Source organism: Xenopus laevis, chromosome 4L (genome assembly GCF_017654675.1).
Source record: "Xenopus laevis strain J_2021 chromosome 4L, Xenopus_laevis_v10.1, whole genome shotgun sequence".
NCBI classification, from domain to species: Eukaryota; Metazoa; Chordata; class Amphibia; order Anura; family Pipidae; genus Xenopus; species Xenopus laevis.
Genome location: NC_054377.1, coordinates 98,443,466 through 98,458,020, shown reverse-complemented (window position 1 = coordinate 98,458,020; position 14,555 = coordinate 98,443,466). Strand labels below are relative to the sequence as shown.

Sequence of the window (14,555 nt, the reverse complement as noted above, 5' to 3'; positions counted from 1 at the left end):
TATGCAGATTTGTTGATTTGGGTTTCTAGTAGTGTTGAGCAAATCTGATGAGATTTGCTTCACTTGTGAGTTTGAAAAAAACATGGAGAGTTTGTGAATTGTTTTGCATTTTGCTTTGATTGTCCGGACAAGCAAGAGATACAATCTGAATGTCTCCTGCTTGCCTTGGCTATTTCTGCTATTTCTGTGGGCAATGCTTTTGTGGAGCAGGCACAAACTCCTGTTTTACACAAGCATTGCATCTCCTACTTGCAATTCCTACTCAAATATTTGGTGTGAATTTTAGCTGCACATTGGCAAAAAAAATGCCATGGGAGAATTCACAGCTTATGCTGCCAGTATATCTATGGCAATTATTTTGTTCATCCCTGGTGACTAGCCATTTTACAAACCTTTTGACATTTGTGTTATTACCTCCACTGCATTTTTAATGAAGATTGTGATTATCACAGAAAAATATTATTTCAGACCAATTGGTAGTTCTTTCAGACCACACTGTTTGCCTCATTTAATACTAAGCACAACACTAGGTGCAAATCTGGCTGACATTTGTGCCCATAAGATATTTTAAGCCGTTTACAAACTGGCAAACATTGGCAAAGTAACTTTCTATATATTTATTGCATTCATTGTAAACTTTAGCATTCTTGTATTTTTACATCTCAACACAAATATTAGATTAAAGGAAAGTGGTGTGTATGTAAAGCAAGGTCACTCATCTGACATAGCTTTCAAGGCCAAAAAAGGTATGTATTAAATGAAAACAATTGCTGGGTCCTATCATATGTGAGGTAAGACATAGAAAACTGGAATAGCGGGCAGGCACCACTCCAGAACACCAAAATTAGCCAATCAGTAGAATCCAGGAGGCCAAATTTTTAAATAGTACAAAAAGTCTTTATTTTACATCATGTATAAAAGATAAAAGTCTATGTGAGGTAAAGCATATTCATCTAAAACATAATTTCTATTCTTCAATTATAAGGCTATGTATGGCAAATGGAACTTGGTCTTCTTAGACTTCACTGAAGCCACATCAATATTACTGGTAAACAAAAACAAACATTTTCTTTTCCATTGAATACCTATATTCTTTGATCTTGGGTTTATAAGAAACTATTTTTCTCATTGCAGATTGTTATAACTGTATGGGTGTACTACTTCTGTGCAGCCTTGAAAGTATACTTGAAAGAGAGAATATTACTTGATTTTCATAATGCTGATATTGTTAATGTGTGCACTATATTGATAGAAATTAAAGACATAAAAGCATTATCAACATCAGAAAGGGCTGTTGCTTGTTTTTGTTTTTTGAAAAAAGTTTGAAAAAATACCAAAGTCTGTCAAGTTCAAACCCTTCAAATATATATAAAATACACACACACACTCATACCAACCTATCTATACAATATCATATATAAACTATATATATATATATATATATATATATATATATATATATATATATATATATATATATATATATATATATATATATATATATATATATATATAAATATATATATACATACATAAATATATACACACTAATGGTAGATTATAATCACAATAGCCTTTGATATTATGTCCATTAATACATCCAAGCCATTCTTAAAGGCATTAATATATTCTGCCATAACAACATCTCCCAGCAGGGCATCCCACAACTTCACTGTCTTAACTGTCAAGATGACTTAAAATGAACGTTCTTTTCTTCTAATCTAAAGGGAGATCAAACAACCCCAACCTTGACAGTCTACCATCATAGTTTAAATTGTCAGTCCTTTAAACCAGTTTAGTTGCACATCTCTGCACTCTCTCTAGCTCATTTATGTCTAGAGAATAAATTAATGCCTTTTTTTATGCAAGTACTTTATTTTCTTTAATAGCAATGAAATGACAGTGCCTGGAATTAGACAACTAATCTACAAAAACCAGAATCCTTCTCAATTAAGGAAATCCTCAACCAACTACCATTTAGTGTATAACTGACATTTATTATTTCTGCCAAAGTGCATAACTTTGCACTCATCAACATTTAACCTCATTTTCAAGTTGGCTGCCCAGTTTTCCAGATTAGTAAAATTGCTTTGTACAGAGGCAGCATCCTGCATGGAACGTATTGTGTTGTACAATTTAGTATCATCTTCAATCTTGCTGCCAATCATTCTTCCAGTTACAGTAAAGAAATGGGAAAAATAATAATATGGTATTCCCAAATCTCTTTGTTGATCCACCTGAATGTTAACCAGTTATCGGCGCCGTTTCGTGAATTTTTCGCCGTTTCACGAATTTCGCTGGAAATTCGCAAATTTTTCGGCGATATATCTTCATTTTTAAGTCTGGAACCTTTAAAGGGTGGTTCACCTTTAATGTAACTCCTTTGCTCAGGAGTTTAGCAATATCTGTGGTAAATTCCTCACTGCAAGGTCTATGTCTATAAAAATTATATGAATTTGTTTGTTCACACAACCTAAGGGTTTGGTGTGTTCAGAAGGATCAACATTCTTACCACAGATGAATTAAAGTGTACCATGTAAATGAAAACTTACAGTTGTATTATTCTAATATCACTTTGCAAGGAAAAATAACTTATCCTTGAATCAAGGGCATTGGCCATGAATTCACAGCACAAACTGGATTAAAATACTGATTATTTCTCTAGGTATCCTTTGGATTTGTTGCACTTTTCCTATTGAACCTTGTTATTAATCTGTTTTCATCATTTCCATTTCTTAGATATAAAACCCAATATGTACTGTCCTGGTGATCCACATGTAATTGATAAGGAAACCTTAAAGGTCAAAACAAATATCAAAATATCAAAAACAAAAAAGATATTTTTAAGATAAGAAAAAAAGCTTTTTTTGTAAATTAAATATATGTTTGAAAAAAATATGTACAACCGTTATATTTCAGTTCTTTCTAACTGATTATTAAGAGGGTTATTTATGAAAGGTCGAATGTTGAATTTTTTATACCTCGAAAAATGGTAACTTTAACTTCTTAATGAAATCAGCAAAACTAAGAGCTGGGAGTACAGAGAGCTTATCAATGCTCAAGGACGAGCATTTTCAATGCTGTGTATGTCAGACAGATCCTCTTCTCAGAGGTTGTGGTATACGTTAGGTAGGGGGTCATCTTATTAATTTCAGAATCAATTCACAACTTTGTTCTTCTCTTTCTAGTTCTAGAAGCCATGATACCAATCAAATTCAACAGATGGGGCCTTCCTGAAGCTGATCCAGAGACAATGCAAACCAGTGAAGCTGGAGTTTTTGTGGGTGGAGACATTGCTGGCTTAGCAAATACAACTGTGGAGTCAGTGAATGATGGAAAACAGGCATCTTGGCATATGCACAAATATATACAGGTAAATAATGTGCTGTTTTTCTGCAAAAGAAAATATAGTCTCATTAAAATGAATGTTTACAATTAAGCAAAGGAAAGGAATACAATGGGTTTATTCAAGTGCATACCTTTCTCTATAATGACTAATTTATGAAAAAGCATATGGTAGGATTGACATTTTGCAGAAATGCAGATAGTGATGCTTTAAGAAGTAATCAGGCTGATCCTCACATCCCTTTTCTTTAAAGGTCAAATTCTACGGAACTTTTGTTAATCTGATTTTAATCTAGGAGCATGGTATTTATGGAGAAACCAAATGCAACACACATTTTGCAGTGAAAAATTAGAGCTTGTGACAATTGCTATGTGACACTTTACAAACTGTATTTAAAAGTTTAGGAAGTAAAGAGTTGCACAACAGAATATATTAAAAAAGGAATATACTTTATTCCTAGCGCAAAGAACTATACAATTCACATTCTGGTGGACGACACTTTGGCTTACTGCCAATTGTCTAGCAGTAAAGGCAGGGGACTATTACTAACAATGTCACTTTCTTAAATGAATAAGGATGCTTTGTCACACTGATGAACTGGCCTCATCGAGCCAAATGCTGGTCCAAAGCATAAGCTGGTCCATAGACTAAGCTATGTTTCTCTAGTCCATAGATTTTTTTTACGCAAAACACATTGCACTCACTGGCTTCTTTTACACAAGGACTTTTTTTTACTAAACTTACTATTAAAATCAGTCTGAATTAAGGTGTGTTCTTGCAGTATGTGCATAGTTTGGTGCTCTGGAAGTTTTGGTGCCTAAAATGTTGCTTTTTTTTTTATATAGTCTCTACATGGAGTGTCTATCAATAACAAGCCTGACCTTCCTTTGTTTTACACTCCAATTTTTCGAAATGGCTGCACTTTTGTAGTGAAAAATTTTTGTGGCAAAATTTTCTAGTGTTTTCATGAAAATCTTTGTCATTGGAAAAATGCAGAATTTCGCCACAAATCCATGCTTGCCAAAAATTTCTCTCGTCACTACATTTTACATGACTCCAGGCAGATATAAATCTGTATTTAAGTGCATTTGCCATCTAACCCAAATGCTGTACAAGTTCAAAGCTTTTTTTAATGCTATTTAGACTTAAGCGTCTGTAAGGAAATGTAAGATTGTAAAAAAGGTTTTGGAGCAATAAGAAAAATGGATGAAATAGTACAGGTATGGAACCTGTTATGCAGAATGCTCGAGACCTGGGTTTTTTCTGGATAAGGGGTCTTAATTTGGATTGATATACCTTGAGTTAAGAAAAAATCGTTTAGACATCGTTTAGACATCAAATAAACCTAATAGGATTGGTTTGCCTCCAACAAGGATTAATTATATCTTAGTTAAGATCAAATACATGGTACTGCTTTATTATTACAAAGAAAAAGCAACTTGAGTCTATGGGAGATGACCTTCCTGTAATTCAGAGCTTTCTGGATAGCAGGTTTTGGATAACGGAACCCATACCTGTAATAAGTATGAAAGAAATGTATTGTTTATAAAGGACAGCGATCCCTCTCCTTGTATATCCTCCTTAAATATCTGTGAAAATGCTGAAATCTTGTATGCTGTTTGTTTTATGGACTGGTTTTGTCTATGGAAAATACAGAGACAGTTTATCTATTTAAACTGATGCTTCCCACATAAAAAGTGACTGACCATCCAACAAGAATAAAGATATCATTATACTGTGGATGTCACAATAAGTACTTTGATTATTACCTTCCTACCACAGTAAAACTATTAATAATTAAGCAACCTTCACACCATTCCTTTCTGTATCTGAGCAGCACACAGAAACACATTAGTCATTAATAGCGACGGCAAAAAGTGGAATTTATTGACTAACTGGCATTTTATTTGCAAGCATTTGGAACATGTTCATTTTTCAGACATTTCATAATTAAAATTGTTCATACAGATTGTATAAAGATGTAATTTTAACTTTGATGCAAAAAAAAACCTTTAGAAATATGGATGCACATGTATTTACACATGAATTAGGGGTACAGCAAACGCTCATGCTAGCATATATTCTATATTTGAACAAACCTATGTTAGTTAGTAAAGCAGCATTGTTCATTATGAGTCTGAGCTTGCATCTTTTCCATTTACCTGAACCAAACCCACCTCTCTACTCTTTTTCTTTACCACTTATTTTTCTTGTTGTTTGGTTCAGATAGTTCACCATTAGTCCCCACATTACTCCACTTTAATATATAACATCACACTGTTTTCACCAAAATGGTTGATTTTGCTTGTTATGTTGTAGTTGTCTGTGTGGCATCAAAACAAAATTTGACCCATCTGCATCAGCACTATTGGCAAGTCAATGCAGCCGTGACCATATATCCTTATAACTTGGTTGCATTTGTAGGGTCGCTTGTACCCTTAGTACTAAACTTACTATTAAAAATCAGTCTGAATTAAGGTGTGTTCTTGCAGTATGTGCATAGTTTGGTGCTCTGGAAGTTTTGGTACCTAAAATGTTGCTTATTTTTTTATAGTCTCTACATGGAGTGTCTATCAATAACAAGCCTGAGCTTCCTTTGTTTAACACTCCAATTGATTTGGTTGATATAAGTGTGGAAATGGTTGGGCTCAAATTCCTAAATCCTTTTGGCTTGGCGAGTGCTCCTCCAACAACAAGTGCCCCAATGATACGTAGAGCCTTTGAAGCAGGATGGGGATTTGCTCTCACCAAAACCTTCTCCCTTGAAAAGGTAAGTACATTTTAGTTTAACTGAAAATTATTTAACTGAAAATGGAATACACCTAATTATAGACAAACTGTGGTGCTAATTTATCAAAAGTTGAAGTGGAAATCCTGCAGGTTTCAACTGTTTAGGGAATTAATAAAAATTATTTTAATCAAATCATTTTTACACTGATTTTTTTTAAAAATAATTTTGTCCAAGCCATGTGGGTTTCATTATTTAAGACAAATTACTGGTCTATGAGTAGACTCCTATAGAAATGGTTTCTAATTCCTATGAGTACTATGAATTTTGATTGAATTGAAGCATTTGTAGCTGATTGATCAGCATTCGATTGATTGAGAAGGATAAGTTCCGATCTGATCTTATTCAGTAAAAAATGCAATTTGATGTTGTAAAACCCAAAATCATTACAGACTGATTGGAATCAATCGATTCATAATGATCCTTTCTTTTTTTCCTGTGTTTGGTGAAACCTGTGCAGTTAGATTTCTAGCTAACTTTGGATCAAATGGAATTGTAGACTTTATACTGACTGTTCTGAAACAGAGAAGCAAATTAGTAGATCAGTTTGAATGAGCCATTTAAATGTTTGATTAATCAATTCAGATTTCTTGTTGGAGAGCAGATTTGTAAAAATCAAGATACATCAGAAGAAATGTGTTTCAGGTGTTATAGTAAAATGGCCATTAACTAATATTAATTGGAGATGCATTAAACAAGAACCAAAATAAATGATGGAAATGTATTGATGTGGATTTTCTACTGTGCTATAGTTCCTGGTATCCCTCACAGAAAATGGCTTTTTGATTGTGTGATATATAAAACTATTTTCAGCAGCAATTTGTGACACACTGCCAACATATCATTTGCTGTGATATGTCATATTAATACTTTTTTATACATTTCAAACATTTTCTTAATTAAATGAACATGCTGTTATACAGTAATCTCCAAAGCACATTTAAGCACCAACCAAGGGGTCATTTACAACTGTAACAATATTATTTGCAAGTTGCCGCCTTACTTTAAAGAATTGGCACATGTCTCTACACTCCATTGAGAGTACAGAGACCTCTGGCTGCCCCCATAATTACAATACTGCAGATAGCAAGGCCCCCACCCTTGGGCAGTTCAGATGTGCTTCTGGCCCTCCTATAACAGACCAGTGGCCCCCATGAGTTTACCTGTGAGATTGTTATGCAGTGTGCATTTACACTTTATTTTCCATTAAAAGTTTTTATTTTATTAAATATGTGCTATATACTCATGATGATGTATCCTATATAACAGACTCTCATTGTACCTGCATATTATTGCTACCTATATTATTGTTATACTGATTAGTCATATATTATATCATGTTTCCATGAACATTTGTGTTCAGTACAATTGCAAAAAACCCTAAGGAGAACCTAGGAGAGGGTATTTTGCAATCCAGTGCTCACCTAGTCTGGATGTATTATGTCCAACAGTAAGGAATTCAAGTGTTCTGCTAAAACGTAATACAAATAACAAAAACAGATAATTTGTATCTGAATTTCTTAAAGATAAACTGTGGTAACTTGAGCAAAGCTCTGGAATTTTCCCTTCTTTATGTAAAAATATTATTTGAGAGGTAAACACTTCTTAAAGGAGAACTAAACCCTAAACATGAATGTGACTAAAAATACCATGTTTTATATACTGAACTTATTGCACCAGCCTAAAGTTTCAGCTTGTCAATAGCAGCAATGATCCAGGACTTCAAACTTGTCACAGGGGGTCACCATCTTGGAAAGTGTCTGTGACACTCACATGCTCAGTGGGCTCTGAGCAGCTGTTGAAAAGCTAAGCTTATGGGTCGTAACAAATTATCAAGCAGAAAATTAGCCTGACCTGTAATATAAGCTGATGCTACAGGGCTGATTATTAAATTCTGATGCTAATTGCACTGGTTTCTGTGCTGCCATGTAGTAATTATCTGTATTAATTACTAATCTACCCCATATTGTGACATTTATATTCTGTGTGTATACTGTGAGTGGGTCCCTAAGCTCAGTAAGTGACAGCAGCACAGAGCATGTGCAGTGAATCAGCAGAAAAGAAGATTTGGAACTACTGGGGCATCTTTAGAGACACAGATTTTTACTGCTAAAGGCCTGTGGTTGCCTCGGGCTAGTACAGAAGCACAAAACATAATGTACAATATTTCTAGCTACTTCTTTAGTTAGGCTTTAGTTCTCCTTTAAGGTATGAGATCCTTAACAGTTTAGACATGGGGAATAAGCTCCTTTATGAATGTTTTGTAATATGTGTGTACGGGGACAGTTTCTGGCCTTTGTCCTTCAGCATCCTCTAGTTTCCAATGGATATATATGTTATCTAATTTGGATTTCATGCATTAATTGCAAAATTATTATTGTTTTCTGTTAAGAAGAATTTGAGTGAAATTACAACTTAATTTGGTGGGTATTGTTTTGGACCTTTTCTGCCTGGTTTTGCCTACATGCAGTAGACGCTGAGGGCCTTCAGCAGGGGAATGAATAAACATTGTGTGTGACCAGTAATTTATATGAGAATCTCCACCTGTACCTGATGCCATGTTTTCTTAGTTTTGCTTTGGTGTTCCTCATTTTCCCTTTTATTTAGAGTAATAAGAAACAAGTTTGTGCAAAATTCTGAAGTTGATCCTTCTAGTGCAATAGGGTTGTCCCATGCTGCTTGTAGAATCTTTTTTGGTTAAAAGTATCACATTTTCATGACTTTAGGTATTTCAATTGGACCTGGTTTTTGCCTTAAGGTTTTCTGAATGTGCTCTGTGCTCCGTTCATGCTGTGAGAATCCAGGCAAATTGTTTTGGTGAAGTACCTTAACATGCAGGCCTCAATGTCTAGTAAAAATAACTTCGCAGACACTACCTTGATACGGAGATTGAGTGCCCAGATATATTCTCCTGTTCATACTAAAGCATGCAGTTCTTACTTGCAAGTCTTGAACTGTCACTCCTAATTTAGCTGTCGGTTTTTTGTTTGGTAGTTTATCCTGTAGTGCTCCAAGGCACTTCATGCAATGTCTGATGATAGGTCTACTACGCCTTGCTGTAAGTTGTCTTGCAGATTTTATTTTCAAACAGACCAGCTAATCTATAAATTTAGCTATGTCAAGTACATGGTTGCTTGTTTTGTGCTTGCCATATTGGGCTGGATCAGAATGAGTTTGACAAAAGTTAGTAGAGCTATTGATAGAGAGCTCTTCATCATTTCATATGTGCTTCTTTCTGTTAAAAACACTGTTGGGGATCTTTCAGAGCTTTTAGCTGCTTAATTGAGGTTTTATAGTGCACCATTCTGCAGAGCACTAGGGTTGTGCTGTTATTCTCACCAAACACATATTCTACCCTCACATTTTAATTTTTCTGCTTTTCTACTTAATTTCCATGTTTTTGACATTTTGTTGTCTAAGTAGCCATACTGTAGAACTGAGACTTTTTGAAGATGAGATGGTCTAACCTCTATGCCAGAAAGATAAAGACGATTTCAGAGAGTTTTTACTAAACCCAAAGACACTGTCGTTTTCTAAGGGATTCAGAAAATTATTATTGTAGTTTTGTGTTCTTATTTTTTTTTTTTTAAATTATCCCTAATTTCGTTTTTATAGAAAATAGAAAAATGTATCTAAAAAATTGTGATCCTCTATATCATACTGGAAACAACGTTCTTTAATAATAATTTTTTATTAAGAAACAGTACATGCGCTTTGGGAATAACTAAGTGGTTGTTGAAATAGAAATTGAAATATTTGTAGAATTTGCATAATAATTTTCAAATTAAAATTATCAGTCATTATAACCCAGAAAGGGCTTAAATCCATTGTTTAACCTGCTAAAAAGAAAAAAACTTGAAAAGGCTCAGGTTTCCCAAGTTCCATACTAATGAGATTTCCTTCCCCAAGCACGATAATGAGGAAAAACATAATATGCATTCATTTTTCCATTACCGTATTGCAATTTTAATATCCATTTTCATATTAATCTGTGGATTAAGAGACAATAATGCCAGTTGTCTAACTAGTGACTAAATATATCATCCAGCAGGGATATACTGTGTGTGTGTATATGTATGTATGTATATATATATATATATATATATATATATATATATATATATATATATATATATATATATATATATATATATATATATTAGCACTTAAAACATTTACATGATCATTCTTAAAAGAATGGACTCTCGAGGACAGATGATGCTGGAAGCTGACGTTCATAATCGCCATCAAGGCATAAGTTATTCCTAAGTGTACGCAGTGGTTCTCAGGTGGAATTTGTAGGAAATTTAAGCCATAAGAAATTGCTATTTTTAGATTAAACGGATGCTGTTTAAGTATGCATTGTCCAGTAAGCAAGAATCATCCAATCAATGCTTTAATCAATACCAAAATGTTAAGGTAACAACACCAGATAAAATGGTTATACAGAATTTATTGCTATGTAATGTTTTGTGAAGTCTTTAGCAGGGGGGTGTGAATATTAAATGGAGTAAATGGAGTAAATGGAGTAAACACAAGCTCTTTTCTTTGTTCTACAGTGAAGCATAGGCAGGAGGCAGAACATTTAGATAGCATAATGCTTTTATTTAGATGTTTTCCTCTCTTGTGAACATGCAATTCTGATTAATCAGAGACATCTGCTTTTACTCTGCTTGTGACATGCATTGATTTGTGTGGCTGTCACTTTCAATAATCAGCAGCAGTGGCTTTACTTGTACTCCGCAATGTGACAGTGCCAGAGAAATGTTTTCTCTCTCCCTTTTCTTTAATTTATTATTTGAACCTCATTTAACTGATACAAAAATATGCTATGATTTCAGTATGTATATATTACATTTCTGCAACTGGAATACAGTGGATCAGAAATATGTTACAAGCCAACATGTTAAGGCAGTATGATCCCAGATCCTAGAGGTTTTAAGGTGACTATACAGAGTGTCAGCGAGAAGAGCTATCTTATTGTATAAAGAATTATTTTGGAAATCCATTATCCAGAAAGCTCTGAATTACAGGAAGACTATCCCTACAGACTGATTTTTAAAAATGCTTTCCCTTTTCTCTGTGATAATAAAACAGTACCTTGTACTTGATCCCAACTAAGATATAATTAGCATTTATGGGAGATAAAACAACCTTAACCTGTTTAAATGATGTTTTAGTAGATTTAAGGTATAGAGATCCAAATTACAGAAAGTCCTATACATATAACATATATTACCATCTCATTAACAATGTTCCTTATAACGTTTCAGAGAAGTACTTATGAGCTAAAACAATGCAGCAACATTTGCTTCATCAACAGAGTAGACAAGCAACAGCATCATTGCATCCTTACTTTTATTTTCAAATTAATGTAATTGAAAATGATATAGAGGAACATGGTGGCCTTTGTGACATACGGGAATACACCTCTGTGCCCATACAATTTTAATTATTTGGGATACTACAAAATGGCACCTGCCCTCCAGAGGCAAGCATTGGAATCTGCTACAGAACATTATGAGAAACAGAACCATCAGCCACAGATTTACAATGTGATGCAACCTGAAAAAAGTAGTGTTATGTAATAGTAAATGTCAGATTCCAATAATTTCTCAGGTCTTTAGTTTTTGAGTCATTCCTAATGCATTAGGAACTTAATGAATTTAGCAATCATCTAAATCTTTAGTTTAGAAATAAGTGGGTTTAACCTCATAGCTCCACAAAGACTAATTATTTACCCTTTATTATAAAAAACAGCTACCAGCCATAATGAAATAATGATAAATAAACCAGTTTTCCACATATCCTTTGTCTAAGACTTATATTACTGTGTTCAACTCAAAAATATTTAAAGAAAAACAGATAATATACTGCTATAAGGATCCACTGAATCGTACAATCCCAGGGGGGAGGCCCTTATTTTTTAAAATGGCAATTTTCTATTTATGATTACCCAATGGCACATACTACTAGAAAAGTATATTATTATGAAAATGGTTTGTTTACATGAAGCAGGGTTTTACATATCAGCTGCTTTATGCAATATCTTTCTATAGAGACCTACATTTTTTGGGGGGTATAGTTTTCCTTTAATAAAAAATGGAATGATCAAAAAGATATTACAGTGCAGGTGTGGAATCCCCTATTCAGAAACCAGTTATCCAGAAAGCTCCCAATTATGGGATGACCATCTTCCTAAGTCAATTTTAAGCAATTGTTTTTAATTGTTTCTTTTCTCTGTAATAATACAATTGTACCTTATACATTATGGTAACCATGGATATGGATCCATATTGGACCAAAACCACCTTATTGAGTTCATTTAATGTTTTATTCAAATGTTTTGGTGATCTAAATTATTAAAACATCCCTCATCCGGGAAACCCCAAGTCACAAGTATTCTGGATAATAGATCCTATACTTGTATCAAAATTCTTTAAAATAGTTTGTATAGGAACTCTTTGGCAGATCATAGTTAGTACAAAAGTGTTATATATTTTTAAAGCGTAATGTATTTGTGAAATGTAAACCAGTTGATGCAGCTCCCATTATTGGTTCTGAAAACATCTTATATGTGGATCTTTGACATTAAAGGCTTTGCTTAATCTGTTTTAACTTCTCTTAGGAATGCCTTCACTCAGCCTTGTATGTCATTCAGCAAAGCCAGCACCTTTGTTGGCCTCCATCAATGCTGCAGTTATGTATTATAGTCATGTGGGTGGTATTTGCACTTATTTTACAACTAGCTATTAACCTTTCACGGCCATATTAACTGGGTAACCATATTTTCCTCTGTATTAAGTTGCAATTAAGACTACTTTAAATAACATTTTCTCTGACTATATAGTTTTTTTTTTCTTTTATTAAACAGAACATTTACTTAACAGAGAATTCAAACTTTATACTGCTCACCCGAAAAAGCTATTTAAAATGTATTCAAATGAAGAGGCTTGACATTTGAAATTCTGATGTTCCTATTATGAGAAAGGTTATTCTATGGAGTTTTGTTATGATATGAAATATTAATATTTCACAATACAGTTTTGATGAAGTCAAATTTGCCTAGCTTGCATATAATAAAGATATTAAATACTTACCAAGGGAGCTGAGTAAAAATGAGATCCCTGTTGGAACATCTGCTTGAAATTTTATTATCCTGTCCTGCTGACATCATTACTCCCTTGTTGTTGTTTTCAAGATTGACAGCTAAATATTGTTTGAATATCTGTTGTTAATATATTTCATCTAGTTCTTGCCAATGAGCACAGCATACGTATGTCCAAATCTCCACATTTAAGAAAGGAATGGACTCAGTGATGGATTGTATTTGCTGTTATTTCCAAAGTTTAGTGCATTGTTTTGGATCCCATTCTTTTCATTCCTTTGACATTTGTAGATGCCAGATTGTGGCCATTGACTTGAAGCAAAATGCCAGTTGATATCTCTGTAAACAGCACCATTCTTATTTATTGTGAGTCTGCAATAGAGTAGAATCTAAACAGTCTAACGGGAAATAAAAACAGATCAGTAGTAGGAAGTGTGCATGACCAGACTGCTTAGAAAAAAAATATATTCAAAATACTAAGGTGATTTTCAGTGTAATTTTATATATTTTCCATTAGTGATGGGTGCATTAATTCACCAGGCATGAATTTGAGGCAAATTTGAGCGTTTTGCTGCCAGCAAAAATTTGATGCGCATCAGAATAGTTGCGCTCATTAGCGTCAGGGCACACACGTAGACTCAGGGAGATTTGTCGCCCGGCGACAATTCTCCTATTCTTCGGGTTTCTCCAAACTTCCTCCCCTGCATTCCCGCCTGCTAAAATATAAATAGCTGGTGGGATGGCACTAGGCGCGATTTGTTTTCCGAAGTCGCCTCACCAGAAAAAAGAAAATAATTATGACGCACGTCAATTTTGTTTTGAAGCGAGGCAACAATTTTCATACGAGCGACTATTTTGTCCAAATGCATGTCCAATGGGCGTCCTAATAATTTTGACACACGACAATTTTGGGGTCAGGGCACATAGGCAGTTCAGGGAGATTAGTAGCCGCGAAGAAGAGGAGATTTGTTGCCAGGCGACTAATCTATCTGAATCTGCCTGTGTGCCCTGACCCTAAAATTGTCGCGTGTCAAAATTATTCGGACGCCCATTGATGTTAATGCATTTGGACAAAATAGTCGCTCACGTCAAACTTGACGTGCGTCAAAATTTATTTGAGGCCCATTGACTTCAATGCATTAAGCAAATTTTCCACCTTTTCACTAATTTTTTGCTAAATTCACAAATTTTCCGGTGAAGCGAAGTGGCACAGATTCGCCCATCACTAGTTTCCATTTTTGAAAATGGATAGATTTATATGAAGAGTGAACACTTTTGAATCATATTTGAATTATAAGCCTCTTATTTTATTT

General features: G+C 34.1%; 1 protein-coding gene across 1 annotated transcript in view; it reads left to right on the top strand.

Moving 5' to 3' along the window:
• Positions 1 to 14,555, top strand: part of dpyd.L (dihydropyrimidine dehydrogenase L homeolog) — a 404,384-nt gene that overhangs the window by 202,488 nt on the left and 187,341 nt on the right. The window contains exons 12-13 of the mRNA XM_041590529.1: positions 3,189 to 3,373; positions 5,901 to 6,116. Coding sequence (XP_041446463.1) covers positions 3,189 to 3,373; positions 5,901 to 6,116 — 401 coding nt within the window. The remainder of the gene's footprint in view (positions 1 to 3,188; positions 3,374 to 5,900; positions 6,117 to 14,555) is intronic.